At 41.3% G+C, this 27,631-nt stretch overlaps 1 protein-coding gene across 2 annotated transcripts in view; it reads left to right on the forward strand.

Moving 5' to 3' along the window:
* The window catches only part of man2c1 (mannosidase, alpha, class 2C, member 1), a 69,748-nt gene that overhangs the window by 25,952 nt on the left and 16,165 nt on the right, over window positions 1-27,631 (forward strand). For both annotated transcript variants that reach the window (XM_052042719.1, XM_052042718.1), the window contains exons 10-18: window positions 1,219-1,335; window positions 3,630-3,725; window positions 7,542-7,687; window positions 12,695-12,818; window positions 17,262-17,383; window positions 19,276-19,361; window positions 22,343-22,504; window positions 24,998-25,080; window positions 27,357-27,451. In XM_052042719.1, the coding sequence (XP_051898679.1) occupies window positions 1,219-1,335; window positions 3,630-3,725; window positions 7,542-7,687; window positions 12,695-12,818; window positions 17,262-17,383; window positions 19,276-19,361; window positions 22,343-22,504; window positions 24,998-25,080; window positions 27,357-27,451 (1,031 nt within the window). The remainder of the gene's footprint in view (window positions 1-1,218; window positions 1,336-3,629; window positions 3,726-7,541; window positions 7,688-12,694; window positions 12,819-17,261; window positions 17,384-19,275; window positions 19,362-22,342; window positions 22,505-24,997; window positions 25,081-27,356; window positions 27,452-27,631) is intronic.

Consider the following 27,631-nt stretch of genomic DNA (forward strand, 5'->3'; position numbering starts at 1 on the left):
GACACCATGTCTCTAGGCTCTCTATCTCCTTCTTGTACTGCGACTCATCATTTGAGATACTGCCCACTATGGTGCCTCTGCTTCTTCAGGAGGCTAAAGAAATTTGGCATGTCCCCCTTGAACTTTTATCATCTGTAGACTTGTAGATGGCATCAGAACAGAATCTGGCCATGCAGTCATGAGTGTATAGGGAGTAGAGTAGGGGGCTGAGGACACAGCCTTGTGGGGCACCAGTGTTGAGAAAAATTGTGCCGGAGGTATTGCTGCATATCCTCACTGATTGCAGTCTGTTGGTCAGGAAGTCAAGGATCCAGTTGCAGGGGGAGGTGTTGAGTCCCAGGTCTCGGAGTTTGGTGATGAGTTTGCTAGGAGTTATAGTATTGAAGACGGAGCTGTAGTCAATAAGCAGTAGTCTAACGTAGGTGTCTTGAGTGTCTAGATGCTCCAGAGATGAGTGTAGGCATCTGCCGTAGACCTGTTTTGACAATAGGTGAATTGCAGTGGGTTGGGTTTTCTGGGAGGCTGGAGTTAATGCGTGCCATAGAACACAGAACATTACAGCACAGGCCCTTCAGCCCACGATGTTGTGCCGACATTTTATCCTGCTCTAATAGCTATCTCACCCTTCCCTTCCACATAGCCCTCCATTTCTTTATCATTCATGTGTCTATCTAAGAGTCTCTTAAATGCTGATACTCCTCCTTATTATCTCCAATCAACTTAAAATAATGCCCCCTCCTATTAGCCATTTTCCCCCTGGGAAAAAGTCTCAGACTGTCCACTTGATCTATGCCTCTTATCATCTTGTACACCTCTGTCAAGTCACTGCTCATCCTCCTCCTCTCCAAAGAGAAAAGCCCTAGTTCACTCAATGACCAGCATCTCCAAGCACTTCATGATGGTGGATGTCAGACCACTGGGCAGTCGTCATTAAGGCACATTACCTTGTTTTTCTTGGGTACCGGGATGATAGTGCTCTTCTTAAAGCAGTGTTTACCCTCTTCACCGATTTGCTCATGACTCTCACTGGGTTTCTTTGGATAGTAAACAGGATCGTTGATTCTTGTCCTCTCAAACCTTTTGGGATAGTTGTACTAGCTCAGATTTTTGTCCTTTAATTGCTTTGTACCAATACCATTTATGTATTGACTTGAGCTACAGAATGCTACCGGTTAAAAATGGGACATTTTTTTGTTTCTCTTTATTTTTGAAATATAGTTCTGGTTGCCAGATACATTTGGATATTCAGCGCAGTTGCCACAAATCATGAAAGGGTGCAGTATCACACGCTTTCTAACCCAGAAGCTCAGTTGGAACCTGGTGAACGAATTTCCGGTGAGTTGTACATAGGATGCCACTGTTGGAGGTTAGAGATTTTGAAAGTGCTTGTTAAAATAACTTCATAAGCATTAAGAGTGTGTGAAGTGGGGCAAATGTAATTTACAGGCTGCTAGTAGAATCATAGCAATGGTTTATTTCCAGACACTGACACTTGGAATGTTCCTGCCATGTGAGTGGAAACGCAAGTGGAATTTGGCTGTCTGTGCGTCACTGTCATCAGTTTGAGGACAGTGGGTCTATTAAACTGCTTTGGTGACTGAGTTTAGTTCAGTTTCATCAACCTTGGGAGAAGGTGGTTTAACTGACTTCAACGTAAATGGCACTCCAGACAGGTGGTGTTCATGGAGGTAAAGGAAAAAAAAATCAGTAAAAATTGGAAGCTGTAAGTAGAAACTACATGTGTGAACTACTTGGGTCTAACTCCATACTCAGAATAGACCCTCTAAGCTGCTGATATAATGCCGTTCCTCAGAAACTGTTTCCTGAATGAGGCCAACTGTTTCAGACCTTTTCATGCTGTAAACTCATTGGGAATTGGGTTAGCACTCATTTCTTATGGCAATATAGGCTTTAATGCTGTGATTTGAGCTTTGTGTGAGTCCCATATTGAATTGAATTGAAGTATCAAATGTACAGATGTGCTAGTATGCAATATTGCTCGCCTGCTGTAAATAATTATTGCATTTTGTATAAACTCTGATAAACACAATAGCAAAGCAACAGCATTGTGTTTGCATCATGATTTGAATTGATGTAAGAGACACTTTGGATGCATTTTGATGCTGCGCTGCAGTGTTTCACAATGATAGCATGCTCCTCTCTCCCTCTTAAAACAATTCCCCTGTAACATTGATCGATCTACCTCTGCCTGATGATCTCCATCGTGCCAATATTTTCTACCTTCTGCAATATCTGCAACACACATTTTACTTATTCAAAGTGAAGTGAACCTAGCTCTCTCCAGGAGTGTCACTGCGCTTAACCTAGAAGTGGCTAAGTGGCTTGGGTCATAACTCTGAACATACATGGTCAGTTTAGCACTGCTGCGAAGCTGAACCTATTTTCTATCAGCATTAAATGTAAATGCACCATTAAATTTAAGAGAACAGAATTTCCCCTCCCTCTTTCTCTATAGGGGTGTTACTATCATAACAAGCATACAGTCCCATGTATGTCAGTAGGCCAAGCAGTCCCTCCTAATGTGGTAGGGTTATGATTGTTGACAGGCATTTTGAGCGTGGCATGGATTACTGTATTAGACATCTGGAAGAATTAAGTATTAACAATCAAACATCACTGAGTTACTATAACGCTGTTCAACAAAAGCCTCTCCAAGGTAATCAAATAAAACCTTAAGAAATAAGAAACTAAGACAACATTGATTAGAATTAAAGTCAAACTTTAGTGCCTAGTGAAATGAGCAAAGATGAAGGTGTCAGCCACACTAGTGAAGATATTTAAGAAAATATGCTGTTCATAATACTATCTTTTAGATGATTCATGAACAGATAGATCATGAAGTAAACAGGCTGTTCGTTGAAGGGATAAATCTATGTTATATGTACCCTTGAAGGCAAACTAAGCTGTGTATTGGAGTATAGTTTTCTATTCTTAGTCTGGAGAGCTTGGAAGATATAAAACCTGAAAAGCAAGTCTTTGTTCAGTATATCTTCACTTATGCCACTTATCAATGTATACTCAAATCATCAAGTGTCTTGTGCTTACTCAGAGCATTTCTTTATTAATGATTGGCTAGACAGGTATTAGAGCCCAGTTTTATCTTTACTCACAGACTACAGTGAGCTTTAAATGTGGGTATGCTCAGAGCTAGGATTCCTGCTCAGTTTATCCTTCAACATTGACCGATTAGGGGAAATTATTGTTTTAAATTGTCTAATTTGGCACAGACCGAGGATCCATAATGATACTTGGGCTCAGGGTTAAGTGATGAGGAGAGATTTCAGAAATGAGAGATAGAGGAGGGATCTGACTGTGGTGTTTAAAATGTTAACAATTTTGTAGAACAGATATGGAGAAATTATGTCTCACGTTGAGGGAATCAAGAACAAAGAAGAAAATTGGAAGCTTTACACTGCACCAAGGATTAAAGTGTATGCATTAACACGTGCTGAGCCAAATCCTGTCTGATTCCTTCAACCAATGCCCTTTTGGACTTGTACTTTGTGATCGTTTCAACAGAGATTTTGAACTAGAATGAATTGCTGCCTCATGTTCCACATTATGACAAGTAATATCTTTTGCTCTTGTGTTCTTGGTGACCCTCACAGCATCACACATTCTTTTGGGAAGGAATTGATGGCTCGAGGGTACTCTCCCACTTTCCACCCGGGAACTCGTATGGAATGAAATGCAAGGTTGAGGAAGTAAGTACAAACCAAACTTTGGCCTCAGAAGTTCGGAATAAAGGGGGAAAATAATATTTTTTGTGAAGGTTCCTGTCTCTCCTTTTCCTTTTGAAATAGACCTGCAAGATTTGCATCCTAGCAAACATAACCAGTAAACGTGCCCAAAGGGCTTTATAAACAAGCTGATGACATGCATTTCTCATCCACCTCTAGCATGCAATGGCACTGATTTATCTGAGGCTTCTCCTGGGTTACACTCAGCCTTAGTGAAGCATATCTTGGTGCGTGTCACTATTCTTGATAGATGTGGTGTCTCTAGGATCATTAGATGGTTTAAACCTGGAGCAGTCCAACTTGATAGCCAATGTGATCTACGTCAAAATTTCATCCTGTGTGTTTCTACAAGATCATATGTTGCAATGATCTTCAACTTTAAAATTGGATGTCAGCTCTGGAACCTGTGACTGCTCTGAGAGGGCAGCACAGCCTCACAGTGCCAGAGACCTGGTTTGAATTCTGCCCTCTGGTGCTGACTGTGTGGAGTTTGCATGTTCTCCCTGTGACCCTGTGGGATTATTCCAAGTGCTCCAGTTTCTTCCCATATCTCAAATGTCCTGGTCAGTAGGCCACTGTAAATTGCGCATAATGTGTAGAGGATGGGGTGGGAGTTGATGGGAATGTGGGGAGAATAAAATGGGTTAGGGTAGGATTTGTGCAAAATTGGATGGTTGGGTACAAACTCTGGGCTGCAAGGCCTGTTTCTGTGCTGTATCCCTCAATGACTCTGCCAGGACTGGCACTGTGAAAGTTCAGTCTTCACATTTCAACATAGCGTAGACAGAGCTTTGAGGGGGTTGGTGGGGGAGATCATTGCCTGGTGAGCAAAGCATTTACATTCTCCCTTCTACTTGGAAAAACAAAGCAGTGTGTTTCACGGGAGAAACTTTGATACGCAAGACTGGAGTGGGTGACCAAATGCTCAGTCGCAGATGTAGGCCTTCAGAAAGGGAGCAAGGTGTAGAGAGATGAGAACTGTACACCAGTGTTTGGGGCCTTGGCACTTTGTAGTGACCCTTAACAGTGTCAATGTACAGAGGGATCTTGGAGTCCAAGTCCATAGCTCCCTGAAAGTGGCTACACAAGACGATAGGGTGGTAAAGAAAGCATATAGCACGGAATTGAGTTCAAGAGTCGGGAAGTTATGTTGCAGCTTTATAAGATTCTGGTTAGGCCATATCTGGAGTGTTGCATTCAGGTCTGATTGCCCCATTACAGGAAGGATGTGGAGGCTTTGGAGAGGGTGCAGAAGAGGTTTACCAGGATGCTGCCTGGATTAGAGGGTATGTGCTATAAGGAGAGGTTGGACAAACTTGAATTGTTTTCTCTGGAGCTGCAGAAGCCGAGGGAAGACCTGATAGAGGTTTATAAGGTTATGAGAGGCATAGATAGAGTAGGCAGCTGGTATCTTTTTCCCAGGGTTGAAGTGTCTGATACCAGAAGGCATGCATCTAAGGTGAGGGGGGGTAAGTTCAAAGGAGACGTGAGGGGCAAGTTTTTTTTTACAGAGAGTGGTGGGTGCCTGGAATGTGCTGCCAGGGGTGGTGGTGGAGGCAAATATGATAGAGGTGTTCAACAGGCTGTTAGATAGACACATGAATGTGCAGAAATGGAGAGAGAAGGGATTAGTTTAACTGGGCATTTGATTACTGATTTAGCTAGTTCGGCACAACATTATGGGCCGAAGGGCCTGTTTCTGTGTTGTACTGTTCTATGTACATGTGCCCAGAATTAAAGGAGCACTGATATCCTATGATGGGAGTAGTCGCAGAAATAAATGGGAGTGAATGGGATTTATACTGGAGGATGACAGGTTTGAGATGCTGGTGGATTGGGAGACAACAAGGATCAAAGAAAATGTGATGGGTGAGGAAAGCTAACAGCTCCATGCAAGAAAAAACATTTCCTTCATGCCACTTAACTTGCAAGTTGGGTAGAACTTATTCTGCTTGGTAATGCTGTTTTGTCAGCTGACACCTTGAAGTGGACCTACGGCCTGGGCTATTTTCTTCCATTCTTTTTTGCTGCTGCAAGAAAAAAATCAACTTCCTGCAGCTAGAGTGCAGCAACGTGCTACCTCACAGAGTTGTCTTCCTTTGTTATAATGTTTGTTATCCGCTGATAAGATAGTTCCATTTAAATGCTTGCAGGAGAATTGAAGGGAAGGGCAGGAGAATTGAAGGGAAGGGCAGAACACCTTGTTTTATTGATCTGTAATTTGGAAGAAATATGACTGACACATGCTGTCAACCAGCAAGTAGTCGACGTATAAAACTCTTACAGATTAACAGGAAAGCCAGGGTGCATGGGGTTCAAGGTCTGTTGCCTTGCGGGACACACTGATGTCAAATCTTTGTACAAAATTTGGTAAAGTGCACAACTCAGCTTGGGTTAAAGGAAATGCTCTGTTACAATTCTGCCTATCTTATGTGTCACATATTTTATTTGCCGTGACCCAGTGTTTGTACTTTATACCAGAAGAAGGACTAAATTTGGATATATTCAGATTTGGTGCAGTTATTTTGTACAGTGACCTGCTTCATCAATCCTGCTGAGAGGTTTCATTTCCAGCTCCAGGCTGTTATCTTTACTTTTTTTTATATGATATTAGATTTTCCTTGGGAGAAGCTTAAACTTCAGTGAGAGTTGTTGTCCAGAAAATAGTAATTTATATGCAATTTAAATTTCCCCAACTTGACAGCAGAAGTTTTAATATAATTTAAAATTTTGCAATGATGAATTAAACACTTGTGTAAATCTTGAATCATAGTATGTTTAAAGATTTGTTCATTATGTCATTTTTGCTTAAAATAAGTGATTTTTATTGAAAAGATGTTCATTAGAATGTGTTCATTAAAATGTTTGCAATTTGACATCTTCAAAACCCATGGAATCCTCAACTCTTCTGATTAAAATATTTTTTGTTCAGCTATTTAATGTGGCTTTTCTCTATTGTTTGTTGTAGTCTTGATCTCTAGCTTCCTCATTAATTCATGTTTGCTGTTTTGTGCTCTTTTAAAATTTAAGTTTTATTTCCTCTCCTTTGTTCTGAAGTGCTGGAATTGCTCCAGTTTAGAAGCACCCATGTTCCCTGACTAATTCCACTACTCACGCAATTGGTGAAGATAACATTCCCTCAGACTTTAGCTGGTTCTTTGTGGTAAACCATTTAGCTTCCCTATGACCACACAGCTAAAATCTCCAACTCTGTGCAGCAGGAGTAAAGAAGTACTTGAGGCATGAATTTATATCTTTCTCCTTTTGCAGGTCATTCTATTGGAGAGACAGTGCTTTACCCTACAAAACCTTTTGAGACTTGACATTCTTCTAACTCCATGCTGTATAGCTCTATAATAAGTCTAACCTCTTATTGCAGAACCCTCACTTTATTTACCCAATCAGTAGCAGACATGCCTTCAGCTGATTAGGTTCTAAACTATGGAATTTCACCCCCCCCCCCCACCCCCAAATTTCTCATTTTACTTCACTCCTTAAAATCTACCACTGTACTGCATGGGTTTTCTCCAGGTGCTCCAGTTTCCTCCCACTTCCCAATGATGTGCAAGCTATTAGGTTAATTGGCCACTGTAAATGGCCCTTCCTGTGTAGGTGAACGTAGGATCTGGGAATAGTTCATGGGATTGTTGGGAGAACAAAAAGGGATTAGTGTAAGTAGGTGCTTGATAGTCGGTGGGGACTCGTGGGCTGAAGGACCTGTTTCAATGCTGTATGACTGACTTTACCAGTTTGATAAATCCTTTCTTTCCCCTGTTGCAGCTGCTGAATACGGTTAAAAATAACAAGGACAAAGGTCGTGTTAATCACAGTGCATTCCTATTTGGGTTTGGCGATGGGGGAGGTGGACCTACACAAGACATGTTGGATCGACTACAAAGAATGCAGAATACAGATGGACTGCCCAGGTCAGGGGACATTGTTTAAAAGGCTTGTATATTACTATCTAACTTCCCATTTTAGATTGACCTGAAGAGATTCAGAACTCTGCTTCCTTCTATTACTATCAATTAAATAGATTGCAGAATATTGTACATTGATTTTCTAAATCTTCATGCAAACTGTAACTAAGAAGTGCAGTGAGTTGGAGTCGCAGGTTCCAGTGCACACACAGAAAACTATCCCTTGCAGAGTTCCTGTTCCTTAGCAGGAAGAATAGAGTAGCTAAGTATTCTGTGCAATCATTCTGACCACCATTGTTGGAAGTAGATTGCTTGATGGTCCTCTAAAGTAGGGATGGTGCTGGACAATTGAACTGTAAGGTACAGTAAGGGAACAACAGCAACGTTCACTTCAGAGGAGTGAATGGAGTTAAGGAGTTGGGCTCGTTGGATGGTGAAATTACACAGCACATTTGTGCCAAGCCTGGAATGTCGGGAATTGGGTTTCCATCCACAATCCTCCATGTAAATGGTACCCCATTGTTAAATTGCCACTCATTGTGTTAAACACTGAAATTGAGCAAGAAAGCCCGTGGTTTCCTGCTAGCTGTTCTGACCCTGGACTATCCTGAAGGCAGGTTCCATTGATTGGGACCACTCCCCAGTCTGGAGGAAGCTTTTACAGCAAAGTTACACCAGTGCATTCCCTACCTGAGGAGAGGGCTTAAAGAGACAGTACAAGCTAATTCACGGTTTCATGTTAGCAGCTGAAGCTCACAGCCATGCTTGTACTAACTGTAAACAGTGTCACAAGGATCAATTATTTAGTTTTACTGGTCTTGTATATCGAGTGCATCACATATTTAAGTGAGTCCCTGCACAAAGACTTTGTTATGCTTCTAATCTTTCTGCAATTTTATATAATTGCAGTTCATGTGACTTAACTGTTTACGGCATTTTGCAGCTCATGGTAAGAAGGGTGATTCATGTTCACAAAAAGACTAATTTCCTTAGCTGTCCCGTTAGAGGTGTCTGGATAGAGGTTTGTTCATAGTAAATGGAAAAACCTTTGGGTGCATTGCCTTGGACCACCACTGTTATCAGGTTCAAGGATCATAACAGTGTTATCCAAATTTGGGATTTCCCTAATGGCTCAGTGGCATCACACTGAGAATTCTTTCAGGAAGATGGTTGGACTTTTTCTGTGCTGAGTTAGATGTTCCCATGTATTAGTACTCACGGGTTAAATAGTCTGCCTACGCCCTTCTATCTCGACTGCTGCATCACTGCTTACATAAAGTATTGGAGGTCAGCTGATGATTGTGAAACATAAATCTGGGAGAGAGAACCGATGAAATATGACCCATAAATTGTTACATTATCACAACAAAGACTGTGCTTCTTCCTAATCTGATGGTTGGTTATTACATCTGGTTCACTTTTAGTCCTGGGAGTGACCAAAACAGATTAATTTTGTGGTATTTTATTTTTCTCCCAATCCCCTTTTATGCAAGTTCGTGTTTCTTTCTGTGATTATTTTCTGCATCTTGTATAACACTGTGGATCATGTTTCAAGGTGTTACCTGTTAGTGTTCTAAACCAAGTCCTGGGTGAGCAAGTTATACAGACACTGTTCTCAAGCTGCCAAAAATGGTGAATTGATCAACATGAAATTGGTTTAGTCTCAAGTCACAGTGTTCTGTTTAGTAGCATTCCCCTCACTGATTGTCTTTCTCCCAGTGGCAATGGTTGGTTGATTTTATTGCACACGGTATTGCCGTTTCCAGCTGTTGTTGTTAGCTTGTTTTAAGCATATTGACAATCAGAAAGTTGTCTGTGCATGTATGTAATGGATCTTCAATGTCATTGCTCACAATAGAGTTTCCCAATACCTGAATCACATGTGCCACATGTGCCTAATGAGGCATCCAATTGATGAAATATAACATGGATAATATACACATTAGGCATTTGATCTCGTTCATACGTGTCATTGGTAAAATGGTAAGACCAACAGAGAATGGGAGTGTTTTTAAATCTTGAGTGTTGGCAAATACTTGCTGAATAAAGAAAATAGAAATTGTGTTTGGCACATCTAATAGTTCTTTTAGAATCTAAATAGCAGAATACACGTGGTAGATAAAGAGTAGCTAGCATACGTGTCATATATAGACAAGGTACGCATCAAAGGCTGTTTGATAAAATGAGTCTCGCACCATGTTGAGTAATGTTTGTATGGGTGGACAGAACTGAGGAAAGAACACTACAGATGTTGGAAATCTGAAACAAAAACAGAAAATGCTGGAAACAATCAGCAGATCAAGCAGCATCTGTGGAAAGAGGAACAGAGTTAACATTTCAGGTTGAAGGCAAAGGGTCTGATGAGAGGTCATTGATCAGAGACATTAACCATGCTTCTCTTTTCACACATGCTCCCTGACTGGAGTGTTTCCAACTTTTTCTTTTTTTACATGGATAGATGATTGATTAAAAGAAACAGACCATAATGGGAATAAACAGCTCACATTTTGGATGGCAGGCTGTAACTAATGGGGTGTCATAGGGATCAGTTGTGGTCCCTCGGCTATTTTCATTTTAAATTCCTGTCTCAGATGTAAAGATAGCTGACTAGTTCAATGCACAACTTTTTAGTGTTTTGTAATTGAAAATTAATTACTGTGTATCCATTTTGTACTGTGATTTTGACTATTTCTGACCACTCCAGAAATACAGCTGGGCACTTCATGGAGTAAATCATCATTAAAGCACACTGCAATTTCCACATCAGGGATGGACAGGATAACACAATTCCCCATGCAACACTCCTTTCTTGGGAGCTTTGATTAATGTCCCAGGCACAGCCATAGAACGTGGAACAGTACAGCACAGGAACAGGCCCTTCAGCCCACTATGCCTGCATAAACCATGATGTCAGTCTAACTAATCCCATCTACTTGCACATGGTCCATATCCTTCTATTCCCTGCCTTTTCTCTGTGTCTAAACGCCCCTTAAATGTTGCTATTGTGTCTGCTTCTACCACTTCCCCTGGTAGTGCTGTCCAGGCACCCACCACCCTCTGTTTCAAAAAAATCTTGCCACACAAATTTCCTTTTAAACTTTCCTCCTCTCACCTTAAACCTGTGCCCCCTAGTATTTGACATTTCTACCCTGGGGAGAAAAGTCTCTGACTGTCTACTCCATGTATGCCTCTCGTGATTTTACATACTTCTATAATGTCGTCCCTCAGCTGATGCTCCAGGGAAAACAATCCAAATTTGTCCAACTTCTCTTTATACAGTAGCTAATACTGTCTAATCCAGGCATCATCCTGGTGAACCTCTTCTGCACCCTCTCCAAGGCCTCCACATCCTTCCTGTAGTGTGGCAACCAGAACAGCACACAATACTCCAAATGTGGCCCAACTAAATATTTATACAGTTGCCACACAACTTGCCAACTTTTATGCTCAATGCTCCGACCGATGAAGGCAAGCATCTGTGCACCTTCATCACCCTATCCACGTGTTGCCATCTTCAGTGAGCTTTGGACTTGTATTCCAAGGTCCTTCTGCACACAGTGCTCCTAAAGGTCCTGCCATTTACTGTATACTTTCTTCTTGTATTTGACATCCCAAAGTGCAACACCTCACACTTGTCTGGATTAAACTCCATCTGCAAATTTCTCTGCCCAAATTTCCAACTGATCTATGTTGTTGGTCATTCCCAAGACTAAGTCTCTTCAGCACATTGGGATCCCTGAAAGACAAGTTGCCGCCTTAGATTTTGTCCTTCCACACACTTCCCTTGTAGTGAATTGATCCTCCCTCCTGTCCTTTCTTTCCCACTACTATTGTCACTCAGTCCCGATATGGTCTTTCCTAATACCAGCCTCACTTTTCTGATTGCTGCCCAGACTTGCCTTGACCCAAGCTACCAATCATTTTTCCAGTACTATCCACATCCACCTTCGCTGACCCACACTTGAATCAGTTCTTGCTCTTGGGCCTAGACACAAACCAAAATTTGCAACAGTGGAAGGGGGTCCCGTACCCGAAATGTCGTGGTGCCCCTCTACCATGCCAGTTTAGTGGTTGTGTGTAGTTTATTGATCATACAAAGCTGAGTGGGAGAATAAGGAGATGCAAAGAGTCTATAAAGCAATGTGGCACAGTAACACAACTATTCAAGCTGCTGTTTCACAGCTCCTGTGACTCAGGGTCAATCCTGATCTCTGGTGCTTTCTGTATGGAGTTTGTACTTTCTCCCTGTGACAGTGTGGGTTTCCTCCAGGTGCTCCATTTTTCTCCCACATTCCAAAGACATATGGGTTGGTATGTTAATTGGCTGCTGTAACTTGTCCCTGGTGTGTAGGTGAGTGGTAGAATCTGGGGCGAGGTGATGGGAATGTGGGGAGAATAGAATGCAATTAGCATTATGATGCTATGTGCCTGTGATGTTGCTGCAAGTAAGTTTTTCATTGCACTTGTGCTCACATGTACACATGATAAACTCAACTTTGATTTTGTAAGATTCGTGAAAATGGGTGTTGGGGTGGGGGAGCTGGTGGAACTAGAGGAGGGTAGATTACAGGGAATATTAATGGGAAAATGGGATTCCTCTGTGATTCAGCATAGATCCGATGGCCCAAATAGCCTCCTATGTTGTAGGACAACATGTATATGGTGTTTTCTATTTAAATTAGTTCATCTGGCTCAAACTGAATTGCAGTAGTCAGATGTGACTGGTCAGCAAATGCTGCTGGACAGCACTCACTTAAAGGTAGCTTAGACCCTGCAGCAGAGTAGCTGTCAACTAGGCCGCTCCCAAATATCCCCTTCAAACAATCCCCATGAAAACTTATTTTGTGGCAATGGAGATCTATTAGAGATCAGTTAATGACTAAACTAGATTAAAGTAAAAAAAAAGATAAAAACTAGATTGAAGTAAAATGTATCTTGTGCATTTGAAGCGAAGTTAGATTAGAAAGGTCAACCGTTATCATACCGGCTACTAATAGATGTTTTCCACCTCAGGGTAGAATTGTCCACCCCAGAGACTTTCTTCTCTATGCTGGAAGCTGATACAACAATGCTGTGTACCTGGGTTGGTGAACTCTTCTTGGAACTGCATAATGGCTCTTACACTTCCCAGGCAAAGGTGGGGATTTATTTTTATTTTCTTTTTGACATCACTGTCAATCATTCTGTAGTTTCCAAGCCAATCCATATCAACTCTAATTTATTGGAATGTGAAATAAACATAACATTACCTCAACGTTCCTGTGACAGATAACATTACACAACATATCATTAAAAAGCTGTGTGTGTATACACACACAGCTATGCACCAATTTTACTTCCAGTTGCCATGATTTTTGTGTGTACTGTGTTAATGTTTAACGTTTAATCTGTGTATTCACTTATAATTGAGTTTCCCTATATAAACAGTTAGCCATAACTATTGATGAACCAGTGAATCATTTAAATTGCTTTTTTATAAGATGCATCTTTTTTCTTGGATAAAATTTACAAAGTTAAAATTTTTAAAATTGCATAGATTCATGGAGAGAGACAGCACGGAGGTAGGCCCACCAAGTCAGCGCCAGCCACTTACCCCAACCACTCATTTACACTAATCCTCCCCTCCATTAATTTTATTTTTTTATTCTCCCCAAGTTCTTACCAACTCCTGCCAGTCCGTACCACTCACCTACACACAGGGTGCAATTTACAGTGACCAATTAACTTCCCACATCCTACGGGCTGGTAAAACAATACAGTCCAGAGGAAACCCACGCAGTCACAGGGAGAGCCTGCAAACTCCACACAGACAGCACCCAAGGTCAGGATTGAACCTGGATCTCTGGTGCTGTGAGGCAGTGGCTCTATTAGCTGTGCCACTGCGCTGCCCATTGAAATAATGTGCCTTCTGTTGTAAACTCCCTGGAGACAGAATGACACTGAACAGAAGCACCTGTGTTTTCACTTCAGATTGGCTGTAACGTGTGTGATTATAGCTGGTGAAGGTTTTGTTAAAGGGCACTCTCAATCATTTTAGACGCTCTGTTTTCATGCATAAACAGATTGAAAATGACGTTTCTGTTTGGTTGTTTCTTTAACAAAAATTCATGTTCATTAAAAATTACATTACCACTGAACTTGCTAATCTGTTGCCCCTGCTGCATAACAAGTTTCTTTCTGGAAACTGCATTCACTTACGTCCTGTGAGGTTTTTTTTTCTGTTCATTGAGGTGAAGGAATTGAATAAGGGTTGTATTGCTTAAAGCGAAAGGTTGGATCCAGAGGTTAGAGTGATAAAACACGGAAATGACTGTAACCCTTCAGCCCACTAAATTTGTGCATTAAGCACCCACTTACCCCAAAGTGGATTTGTGTAATTGTGAGGAAAAGGAATGGTGGATGAGTTTGAGGAGGCTGACAGCACCCAATGAGGGGTTGGGGCTTGACGTGGACTAGTAACAATTGCCTCCCCTTCTCCTGGACTCCCACACTTCACGTGGAGGCACCCCATTCCCTCCAAAACTATTGGATCACTCTAATCCCTGATCACTCCTCCCCACAACTGGCTGGCTGCTGGACAGAGAAGCCTACTACAAGGACCTCTGGGGAGGAAGTTACTGTGGGATGGGGAGGGTGTGGAGGGATCTGGACAAATATGGAAGTTGGGCAGAAGATCCTTAGGAAGGCGATGACACCTTGTTAATGAGAGGATCTGGGGAAGACATTTACTTCATTCAACATTTTGCTGCTTAAGTGAATTGAGAGTGGATTCCTCATTTTTATCAATATACTCCCCTCCCCATCCTCAGCCTCCCACTCCCCCCATGAAACTGATGCATTCCTGTCAAACGTGGATGGGCAGAGAAGAGTAATAAAATCCTTCCAATGTGCATTTGTACCTTGAGAAAGATGACTTCCTCTGAGTATTAGAAAGACTGGCCGTTCACTTACATACCAGAGCTCAATCATATTCATGTCTATTCTTATGACTTAGAGGGAGGACATTCGGCCCATAAATCAATGCCAGCTTGCAGAGCATTCTGATTGGTCCCATTCCCTCACTATGTAACCTATTTTCTCCCTCAAGCCCATCAACAACTCCCACCTGATTCTCCTGCCACTTGCTAGCAGCAGTTTACAGTAGCCAACTAGCCTATCAGAACGCCTTTGGGGTGTGGGAGGAAACTGGAGCACCTGGAGGAAACGTGCAGTCATAGGGAGAGCATGGAGATAGCATCCAAGGTCAAACCTGGGTTGCTGGAGCAGTGAGGCAGCTGCTCTACTAGCTGTGCCACCATTCTGCCCTGATACCATGCTGGTGTGAAATTATTGTAGATGGAGCACTCACAGAAGCCTTTACGAGATGCAGTTAATTTTTTTATGCAATGACCTGGAAAGTTTATGCTTTACTTTTGAGATAACTGAAAAACGAAACTGTACATAGGATAACATTAACCAATGTGGTGAGGCTGCAATCAGCAAATGAAGTAAGACTAAAATAGGGAGAGGATGTTAGGTAGGATCAACTGAAAAATAATGGGAATTTTAAAATACAAAGTATTTGGCCCATCTCATTTGTCTCGGCCCTTTAGAAAAGATATCCACACAATTTAATTTTTTGCCTTTTCCCTTTCTTCACTTGCTTAAAAATAGCTTTAAGTACTTAGCAATACATTTGAAATAATTGCACAACTTGTTCTGTTTTGAATAATCAGCACTATTTAATGTAACGGCAATGGCAAATTCTGGAAGGGCTATCATGCTTACAAATGGAAGCTCTCAATGATTTAAACAAGTACAGAGAATATTGCAGTAATCTTGTATTTTAAGTTTTAAAATATTGTAAGTTTTACACTAATGGTCAAACCCATGGAGAATCTGCACCCTAAACAAATGGATGATTTAAGATTGCATCTCTTCCAAAACTGAATGGTAGATGAGGAATGCAGAAGTAATGAAATGTTCGATAATAGTAATCAAGCTCCCCAATTTGTGTAGGAGATATTAGTATATGTATTTACCTAACCAGATAAGTAAAATTGCTATTTCAGTGGCACTAATTAAATAACATATATTTCACTGGTGGTGGCAAGTGCTCACAGAACTTATTAATAAATTCGAGCAGTGTTGAATTGTACCAGTTACCACACCCAAGTATCTCCATTCCTCACAGTTGCAGAAGCAATCCCGATTCACCCTGAGTGTTACTGCACCATTCTAGGTTGAAGTTTCACTTCTAGTTCAAGCATATAGCAGTGTTCTGTAAAGCAGATGGCATGGAGTTTCAGCATAATCTCTGCAAGCATATCGGCAGAATCAGTGTGAAATGATGTAAGATAGAACAAAACAAATCAGAGTTTTCATTGTGAGTAACTGCCACTTCTCATGATCTTTTGTGTTGGTTCAAAAGTCTATTTGACCAAAATGTTTCTGATCCACAAATCTGACCATGCACCCAGTGAAGCTTCACCCTGATGTATCTTATACTGATGCTAAAATTATTTTAAGTGGATTTAAATTGGTTCATATTCAGTCAATTAATTTGCCCTTGCTACACAATCTCTTCCAGCCCTCAGCTGAATCACCACTTTACCTGTTTATTGATCTGTAGCAATTCCTTGAACATGTAATCAGTTTAAATTCAGTCATCTCGAGAGACTTCCGTGTATATAGTGCCTTTCACAACCACAGAGCATCCTGAAGTAATTTTACAGCCAATGAGATGAATTTAGCCCTGTTCTAGTCAAATATTGATTATGATGAATAACATTGCATTATTGCCCTGCGTTTTGGGCAACTTTAATGTTTGGGTTTATGCTAATGGTTTGAGTGGAAACTTGGGTGTAATTTCACCTCCAGCAAAATTGCTATATTCCAGACACTTTTTTAACCAATTATGCACACCAAGCCAATCGTCTTTATTTGTATCCAAATTTGAAGATTTGCTACACAACACATTTTGATGCTGAATGATAAATATAATTGCATTGAATGCACATAGGAGGATTGCTTTCATATGTTCATTGTTATATTTTAGAATTGTACCAAAATACTGGCATTGCTATTCGTAACAAGGCAGTGACTGATGCAACATGCAACCTTCAGAAAATCCCAGTGCAGCTACTGAAAGAAGCTGGTGGTTTACTCAAAGGGGAATGCAAGCATGTAGTAGTGGAAGATTAGCAGGCCTAAGGAGGAATGATGGGTTACAGGAGAAGTTGCAAGGAAAGGAGGCAGAAGAAATGTGGTGAACCTGGGTGAGAGGATGGATTAGAGGCAGAACAGTGAAGCTAAGGAAGTGTGAATAGGAGCACTGGCGCCATTCAAGAATGAAACTGGAACAATTCTATTGCGATATCAGACTGTGGTTTTGTCTGTCTGTGTAAAAAGTCCCATTGTGTTATTAGCCCTACTGCATAATAGAAATTCTAGTGTCCTGGCTAACAATTTACCTCCGTAGCTGAAGTTGTTTATTTATTTTTGTCCATTGATCTCACTTCAAAATGGCTTTTTGGGCTATAGAAATCTTTTCCATTGCTGTATTCATTTTCCTCCTTAAAGTCTTTTTCACTTTCTTTAGATTAAAAAAGGCAACCGTAAATGTGAATGTATCCTCCGTAGTATTGAAATTGTGAGTAGCCTGGCTGCAGTCCAGAAAGATGGCTTCCAATATCCAAGTTCCCAACTGCAACAACTGTGGAGGTAACAGTTATTTCATGAGATTTCATTTGAGTGTTAATACTAATCTCTTTTTAGATTTCTCGACACCACATTAACTTCTAAGTTAAGATGCTTGGGAGTTGAGTTCTTGCCTCTCGCTTGGGCTTTTTGTAGCTTGACATTAAGGACTGTGATGAAATACTTACAACCCCTTTAATTTCTGCAGCTAGGCTTGAACATCAGGTAGAATGTCATGTGGCAAATCACACAAGCCTGCCACTCTGTTGGAGTGTGCGTTTACGAGTGGCATGTTGTGTTGATCAAATGGCAGACAGCTTCTCTGGCACTAAGTATGTTGAAGAGGAGATGTCAAGATCCTAGTTTCCATATAGAATGGACAATTAACCTGGCGGCAAATCAGCTGCTCTCCTGGTATATGCGAGGACTAATAGGAGGAGACTTTCTAATAATTGACAAGAGCCAATCACATTCAGAGTGCCAGGATTGTGTAGGTGACATTGCACTATGAATCCCACACGTGGTCAAAGTTCTGCTTAATGCTTGGGGTTCGTGTTGGAAATTGTGCTTTTCTATCTGTTTAATTTTCCCAAGTGAATCATATGAGTTATTTTGTTCATGCATGCAATGTGGACAGGGCTGGCAACCCTGGCACTCCAAGCTCCCCTTAGGCCATTTCAGAAGGCTCCGTCCCCATTGGCGAGTCTGGAGTGACATTGGCCAGAGCAGCTTAGGGTGGAGGATTTCTTCCCCTAAAGGACATCAGTAAACCTGATAAGTTTCTGCAAGAATATGGGAGCAAGAGTAGGCCACCAGGGCTCTCAAGCCTACCTCATCCTGTGATCATGTCTACCCCTGGTCTTATCTCTTCTGTGCCAGTTCCCCAGAGCTCTCAATTCCCCTCTCTTTCAAAATATTATCCATATCCTTTTTAAATACTTCCAGTGATCTGGCCTCCACAAAACTCTGGGATAGAGAATTCTAGCAATTTATTGTCCTCTGTGAGAGAAATTCTGATGCACCTCAGCTACAAGATGAAGGAGTGATCATTTTAGACTATGTGCCCTGGTTCAGGATTCTCCCACTAGTGGAAACATCTCAACATCTACCCAGGCATGCCCCTTAAGATCTTATATCACCATAAGATCACCCTTAATTCTTCTTCATGCCAAAGAATACAGCTTTTCTACATTAACCTCCATCTTACTCAACCTCATTGCAGCATTAACGTGAATTCATCCATTTTTGTGTCGTCATCTCACTTGGATGCCCTACACTCTGGCTCTCTCCTTCAAATCGTTAAATAGTCATAATTATGGTCAGTAAATAATTGAGGGCCAAGAATTTAACCTAGGGACACTCCACTAGTTACATCTTTCCAGTGTGAAAAGGACCCGTTTATTCCAAATATATCCTGTGTGATAACTAGTCTTCAATCCATGTTAACCCGCTTCCCTCAATACCATGAGCTGGCACCTTATTGAATACCTTCTGAAAATCTAAATACATTACATCTACAGGATCTCCTCTATTGACCCTGTTTGTTACTTGCTGCTGTTCTGTGAGTATGTTACAAACATGATTTTCCTTTCATAAGGTCAACTTGATTGCATTAAGCTTCTCTAAATGACTCATTATTTCTTCCTTGATTATAGACTCTATCATTTTCCCAACAGATTTTAAGCTGACAGGTCTATAGTTTACCACCTTGTGCCTCCCTTCCCTCACGTCTGTGGTTTTCCAGTTTTCTGGTGCCCTCCCAGAACTTAAGATGAATAAATAAATGCTTGAGGGATAAATGGATGGAAAAGAAATGTTTAGGAGAATTGGGAGGAGGTCCTGTGTATAATAAACATTGGTGTGTAAACTAGTTGGGCCAGTTCTGTGTATTTGAAATAAGTGATCACATTTCACAGACTGTTGCTTCTTAATCAGTTCCATGATGTACTGCCTGGCACCTGTATTCAGTCTGTAGTGGAAGATGCTGTAAAGTACTATGAAGGTAAGGCATGTCTCATCTTGTATGTTATAGATTTGCCTGATTCTACTTACTAACAGCAATCCTTCCATTTTTAGTTATTTACAGGAATATATCCTATTTCTATTGTGATTGTTTCCATAATTACAAATTCTTATTTGATTAATTATTTAATACCATTATGTATCTTTGTAACTATATATATAAACATTTAGCATTACAGAGCAAGAAAACAGGCCCTTTAGCCCACTGAATACATACCGACCATCAAACACCCATTTACACCAATCCCATTTTCTTCTCCTCATGTTCCCAACAACTCTTGCCACTTTATCCACGTGTTGCCGCTTGCAGGGAGCTATGGACTTGCACCCCAAGATCCTTTTGTACGCCAATGTTCCCAAGGGTCCTGCCATTTACTGTATACTTTCGTCTTTTATTTAACCTCCCAAAATGCAGCGCCTCACACTTGTCCATATTAAACTCCATCGGCCACTTCTTAGCCTAAGTTTCCAACTGATCTATGTCCTGCTGTATCCTTCGACAACCTTCGTCACTGTCATCATCTGCAAACTTACTAATCAGACCATCTACATTTTCAACCAAATCATTTATATACAAATATTACAAAACAGGTCCCAGCACTGATCCCCATGAAACATACTGTTTACAGACCTCCAGTCACAGAAACCTCCTCCGCCACTACCTAGTAAACGTTGTTGTGTTGAAATGATGATCTGACATTGTCTTCTCTATGTGCCTCTAGTCTAATACATTTTACAATTCACTGATGTTCATCAAATGGGCACCTGATGTGAAATATTGTCTCAAAGCAAATCTGGTCATTTGGAACTATTTGATTCAACTTTCCTTGAGCCATTTGTTAAACCACATTTGCAAATGGGAAGTCTTTCTTAAGTCAGTCTATACAACCTCTTACTCAACAATTTAGGAACAGTATCTTCCCCTCTGCCCTCAGATTTCTGAATGGTCTATGAACGCTACTTTGTTATTCCCTTTTTTTGCACTAGTTATTTATTTTTGTAACTTATAGTAATTTTATGTCTTTGCACTGTACTGCTGCCGCAAAACAACAAATTTTATGTCATATAAATTGGTGAAAATAATCTTCTGATTCTTCCAGTGGCTGAAAGTGAGTGTTTTCTCCGCTAAAATAAAAAATAATCACATTCTACTTTGATCCATACACTTAGATTAAAACACTTGCCAGTAAGTGGATGTATACCCAAATCTCTGCTGCTGAACTGACCTCGACCTGTTATTTGTGTGGAAGCTGAGAGCCGTGATGTGTTTGCGTGCCTCATTCCTTGCGGTTCCATTTTGGCTCAAAGCTTTCTGTAATTAACTCATTCACACTGGCAAGGCTTAGAATTATGGTCCCTGCGCATTATTTTTTTTAAAACAAGCAAGGTTTAATATTATAACATTTTATTGAAGATTTGGTGTGGAATAAGATTCTGAGACTGAGAACATTTTGGTTTACCTTGACACAGCAACAGGGATGGGATTTGAGGCATGGGTGTTGAATTTGTGGTGTGGCTAAATACAATGGCTTTAGTCATCTAGTGGAAAAATTGCAGATTATCCATGAATGGATGTTAATCATGTGTGCCTTATTCGACAGACCTTCTGCCTCTGAGTCAGAAGGTCATGAGTTCAAATCCCATTCCAGAGATTTGAACACAAAATTCAAATACTATCTTGCAGGGCAGCATAGGGGTTATCTCCAGAATCTAGGAGTCAAGAAGTTATGATGCATCTCAATAGAACTCTGGTTAGGCCGTATTTAGAGTATTGTGTGCATTTCTGGTCACCTCACTATATAGGAAGGATGTCAAGGCTTTAGAGAGGGTGCAGAGGAGGTTTACTAAGATGCTGTCTGGATTAGAGGCCATGTGCTATCAAGAGAGGCTGGACAAACTTGAGCTCTTTTCTCTGGAGCAGCAGAGGCTGAGGGGTGATCTGTTGGAAGTGTATAAAATTGAGGGGCATAGATAGGGTGGATAAGCAATATCTTTTTCCCATTATTGAGCTATCCAATACCAGAGGGCATTCATATAAAGTGAGGGGGGTAGTTTCAGAAGAGACATGAGGGGTAAGTGTTTTACTCAGAGAGTGGTGGAGGCCTGAAATGTGTTGCCTGATAGGGTTGATGGAGGCAGACTCCTTGGGGGCTTTTAAGAGGGGCGTGGATGGGCACATGAATGAGAGGGATATGGGCATTCTGCAGGGAGGGATTAGCTATGTTGGCACAACATTTTGGGCCAAAGGGCCTGTTCTGTGCTGTACTGTTCTATGTTCTAATCCTGGTGAACATTCATTCCCTCAATCAATATCTAAACAGGTTATCCAATCATTGCCTTGTTGCTACTTCTGGGAACTCACTGTACAAAGTTGGCTGTCCAGTATTCTACATTACCACACTGGCTTCATTTCATAAATACTTCATTGGCTGTCAAGTGTTTTAGGACCAGAAGTTGTGATCTGATATAAATGCATTTCCTTAAGAAGGCAACCCTCACAAAGGTGGAGTGGGACTGTGAGCGAAGGCACAGAGGTGAAATGGCTGTTGACAGCATATGTGAAATAATATACTGCATTGCTAACTTGCATTTATATAGACCCTTTAATTTAGAAGGACATTTTCACTGATACTTGACGCTGAACCAAGAGAAGAGTTTGATCGTTTCAGTTGTTTATCTATGTCATATTTGACTTCCAGCTGTGATTGTTAATTGATCACCAATATGTCACTTGAAATCAGACTTCCCATGGAGTTTGAGTTGCTTTCTTGTGACTTTTGTTGGCAAGAACTGAGGATACAGCTTTTGTGAGGTCATGAATCAGCAGAGGGGAGGAAACTCTTGTCTAATTGGTTTCCATTCATATGCAGCACCTGATTTGTGTTCATTGAATGAACGTTCTCCTTGTGTTAATAAAATCCGCCACTTTATTTTCTTATTGCTTTTGTTCATTGTTTGCAGAAATCCAGAGCAATGGCGATGAACTTCTTAAAGAGGCCATTCAGTGTCTCTTGGGTGGATGTGTGCTGGAAACTGGGAGAAACATACATGTGCTAAACACCCTGTCATGGGAACGGACTGAAGTCATCTCAATGCCTCGACTGGAGGGAGAAGAAGTTTTGGGTATGTAGCAGTGGATCCATTAGAGTCTCAGAAGATGCAATCTCTGCTTCAGTTAAGCACAGATTTGTCCTTCAGAGTGTTAATCAAGATTTGGTTGATCCTACTTCATGTTAAATTGATCATATTACCAAAGGAGACCTTCAAATCTTTGCAGCTGCAGCTCGATTTGACTGGAACCCCACATCGTAGAGGATACCTGGCAGGACTAGCTGTACCTTGCAACATATCCAGTCACCCTCCATTAGCAGGGTATGGCTGCATACTTTGGAGATTTATTAACGTGCAGGGAAATCAGGTAGCATCTGAGGAAGCCTGTGACTAGATTTTCCCCCAACTGAGAGAGAATATCCTGGACGTGGTAAATTACAGGTCAAGACTTGTATTCGAACACTAACTTGTTACAACAAGTAGAGTTCAACAGCTGTTGGTTGTCCTGCTGCCCTTTTAAATCTTGTCCAAGTAGGCAGTGAGCACTACTGGAAGTTTTGACAGTGGGAAGCGTCACAGCAGACCCTGATTCAGTTCACTCATGTTTCCCAGCAGAGGAGGTTACACAGTGTGGATTTGAGGATGGATGTGCTGATTCATAATTCCTCTCCCAAGCCCAGAGGCTGGTTTTGTGGCACCTGGGCTTTCTGGTCTGTCTCCCTCACTGCCTTTGCCAGCTTATCATTGGGGATAAACTTTAACCATACCTATACATGCATTCTTTTACCTTAGCCTCCTTATTGATGTCATTTCTAAAAAACCAGTGAATATGACTAATGATACCAGTTTTCCAAACCAGTATGTCGGGTACTGTTAGCAAGTACAGCTTTTAACCAGAATTCCTGATAATCAACTGGAAGTTCTCAAAATTTCTTTTCCATAACCAAGCAAGGCTGTATTTATTTTTTCTTTAAAGTTCTCCAGGACAGGTTTGTTGCAATGATAATAAAGATTAGCATTCAGAAATAATATTTAAACTTTACACAAGCACAAACACACTGGCTGAAAAACGATTGTAGTTTATTTGAGAGGTGCAAGTCATGTGCAACTTTGGTCAGTCTGTGGCGGCACGGTAGTGTAGCAGTTAGCACGACGCTATTACAGCACCAGCGATCGGGGTTCGATTCCCGTTGCTGTCTGTAAGGAGTTTGTACGTTCTCCCTGTGCCTGCGTGGGCTTCCTCCGGGTGCCCCGGTTTCCTCCCACATTGCAAAGACGTACGGGTAGGTTAATTTGGGTTTAAAATGGGCGGCATGGACTCATTGGGCTTTAAGGGCCTGTTACCACGCTGTAAATAAAATTTTAAAAAATTGAATGTTCTCTGAATTTTTTTTTCTCTGACTTTTTATTCTTTCTGGTTTTGCGGACTGATTTTTTTTGTTTAACTTTTATACAAAGCAAGTGTTTTGACAGGTTGTTTAATTTTTAACCTGAACTGTGCAAGAATGCAGGATTATCAGAGTTTTGCTGTATTGCTATAATATTCAAGTTCTTTATTGTTCTTTATTCACTGTCAAATAATTGAAATCTCTGGCTGAAACACGTAGTGTTGGAGTTCGAACCAGATGTAGTTTGCTTCTGTGCTACAACATCATGTCTGCAGATTGGAAATGTACATTCTAAATACAGAATGTGGCAGGAAATTACTGCATTTAATTTGCGATTTGCAATGCATCCAAATTCTAGTGTGTCATGCTGCAATGGGGAAACTGCTCATTCTGCACTTTATAGGCAGAGTTTGTGAAACACTGTGGATGACTGGTTTACTTCAAAAGGTTGTAAACCTGAACAAATAGAAATAATTCAGAATAGAGTAAAACTCTGATAATCCGCTGATGGTTCAGAAATACTGATGATTCGGCATCTGACTCATTGGGTGATGTTTCCTGCAGTCCCTTTAAGCTCACCGAGGCCCTAATCATGCACTTTAACTATGTTTCTCCCTTCCCATGCTACCTGACAGCAGACTGGAGTGTTTTCCATTAGGAGAGTGTGGGAGGCAGTCCACTGGCTGGAGGGCACTTCATTTTCTTAGGACTTCTTTTCCACTTCCAGTTGGCTTTGTCCCTGCCCATCACTGCTGACGCAGTAGATTTGACCTCCCAAACCTAACCTCAAGTCCACTGATTTCCTCTGACTCATTCTGCTGAATCAATCACTCCTCTGAGCTTGATTCTGGCATAGATCCAAATATTAAATGCGCCATCGTGTTCACGTCCACAAACATTTCGTCTTATCCTACCACCTCATTTTCTCATTGCCTCTATTCCAGCAGTTGTTTATGACTGTATTCGCATCCCAGAAAGTGATCCTTCAGTCTAGATTCAGCTGAAATTATCCACATGCATAAGCTCCAAATCGAGTGATCTGCTTGGAAGACGCAGAATGGTCGTGTTTTCACATTTGTGTTAAGCAGTTGATTGCAATGTATTAAAGTGTGAGTGAGTGGGACAGAGGTTTTGTGATACTGCAGTTACCCAGATATACATTCTATGTCATTTGCAGCCTTGGTAAAGGTTCCCAGTGTAGGATTTGCTACTGTGACCAGCCCTTTGGTCCCACCACATCCAGTTATTGTCACTTTACAGGTAATTATGAGATAACTTGTTAAGGTACTTTATTCTATCGATAAACAGCTATGACCTTTTTCTCACTTGCTTTCTTCACTGTGTGTACTCTTGCGTATTTGTTCCTTGAACTTTTATTGATTTCAACTTTTCGTCCCTATTCTGAGGGTTATATTGTTCCTCTGCTTACTGATCTCTGATTCTTTTTATCTTTTGTTTTCACTTCCCTTGCTGTTACTGCATGAATCCCTCTCACTGCCCCCCCCTCCCCCCCCCAGTGACTAGTGGTGTGCCACAGGGATCGGTTGTTCATCATTGTTGTTCATCAGTTACATAAATGATTTAGATGAGAATGTACAAGGCATGGTTAGCAAGTTTGCGTACTTATTAAGTTTGGGACGTTATGTTGCAGTTGTACAAGATGTTGGTGAGGCCGCACTGACAGTATCGTGTACAGTTTTGGTCACCCTGATGTAAGAAAGATCTCATTAGGCTGGAAAGAGTGCGAAGAAGATTTATGAGGATGTTACCAGGACTCGGGCCTGAGTTGTAAGGAGAGTTTGGGCAGGCTAGAACTTGAGTTTAGGAGACAAAGGGTTGATCTTATAGAGGTGTTTTAATTCATGAGGGGCATAGATAGGGTGAATTCACATTATCTTTTACCCAGGGAAAGAGAATCAAGATTTAGAAGGGACAAGATTTAGAAGGGACCTGAGGGGCAACTTCTTTGTGCACAGGGTGGTGTGTTTGTGGAATGAGCTGCCGGAGGAAGTTGTTGAGGCAGGTACAATAACAGCATTTAAGAGACACTTGAACAGATACGTGGATAGGAAAGGTTGAGAGGAATATGCAGACAAATGGGACTTGCTTAGATGGGCAGGTTGGTAGGCATGGAGAGGTAGGGCTTGTTTCTATGCTGCATGACTCTGTCCCTCTCACAATCTCTTAAACTTAAAAAAAAGACGTCTACTTGGGTACAAAAGGAGAGTTGGCTAAAGTGGATTTGGAAATTAAATGTTATAGCGGTAGGGAAGCAGTGTAAGATATTTAAATATTTTATCCTCAACGAAGATGCATGCCATTGAGAATGAAGACCTCAAAAAAGCTCTGTCCATGATTAACTGAGGAAGGATTATGTTTGATTTGGGGGGAAGAAGGCCAGTGGGAAGCCTAAGGATTGGGCGAGTTTCATAAACTAGCAAAGGACGGCTGTTGATGGAAAGAAGATAGAAAATGAGAGTAAACTCATGAGAGGACAGCCCAGGGGTACAGCTGCTGGAGTTGCTGCCTCACAGCTCCAACCACCTGGGTCCAACGCTGGCCTCAAGTGCTGCCTGTGCAGAGTTTTCACATTCTTCCTATGACTGTGCTGTTTTCCTCCGGGTGCTTTGGTTTCCTCCACACCCCCAAAGGTACACAGGTTTGTAGGTTAATTGGCTGCTGTAAATTTCCCCTGGTGACTGGTGGAATGTGGGAGGAGTTGATGGAATGTAGGGAGGATTAAAATGGGATTAGTTTAGGATTAGTGCAAATGAGTGGATGGTGTAGACTCTCTGTGTCAAAGGGATGTTTTCACGCTATTTGACTATGACTTTGATATAAATTCATTGCAAGTGCTTGTATGTGAGGAGAGTAGCAAAGGTTACCCAGGTTTATGGTGACCCACTCCAGGTTTTTATCCATCTGGTCACATCCTGTCAATGCCACTTCCTTTTGACACACTTTGGGAAGGGCAATGGTGCAGGGTGGAGACGCTCTAGACTTCTCTTATCCACAGCCCCCTCACCCCTTGCCTTCCTCGAGTATACTTTATCTCCGTCACTAAATCCGTGTGCACACTTTGAAAGGAAGGAACTTAAAATGACCATATTCACGAGAGAAGCAAGGTTATGGAACCAAAAACTTAGGGATCCCCTGGAGCTGATGGGCTGCATTCTACGGTTATGAATCTTTTGGATGCTGGATCATTAAGTATATTAAAGCCTATTGAGATAGCTGGAGTTTTGGACGACAGGGGGATCGAGGGTTATGTGGTCAGATGGGAAATGGAACTGAGGCCAACCATCAAATCGTTCATGATCTCCTTGATTGTACAAGCTCGAGGGCTACCCCTGATCCCATTTCTTGTATAAAGTCTTGGTGCTCTTGCATCTCATGTTTTCACGCATGCTTTGTCCTCTTCTCACTCCCTGTGTCCCTTCCTTGTGTCCTCTCACTCCTTGTGCCTCTCCCCTCTGACTCGCTACTTCCTGTGGGTGTTTTGTGTTTACTTCTGTACATGTTTGTTCATGTTGCAGGAAGGTGGCTCCGTAACCATGGAGAATGGAATTCTCCGAGTTGAATTTGATTCATTAGGCCGTGTGATATCACTTTTACATTTACGTTACAAAAGGTAATCTATTTCTTACAAAATATTAACTATGGAAATAGAGTCTAAATGAAATAATTTCATTATTCTCTAAACCTAGTTTGAAATAGGTTTCACTTTCACTTTAGCATAGAGTTCCCAAAAGTTTATGTCAGGGCATTAGTGCTCTGAGGAAATTAGAACATAGAACACTACAGCACAGTA

This window comes from Pristis pectinata, chromosome 32, assembly GCF_009764475.1.
Source record: "Pristis pectinata isolate sPriPec2 chromosome 32, sPriPec2.1.pri, whole genome shotgun sequence".
In the NCBI taxonomy this organism is placed as follows: Eukaryota; Metazoa; Chordata; class Chondrichthyes; order Rhinopristiformes; family Pristidae; genus Pristis; species Pristis pectinata.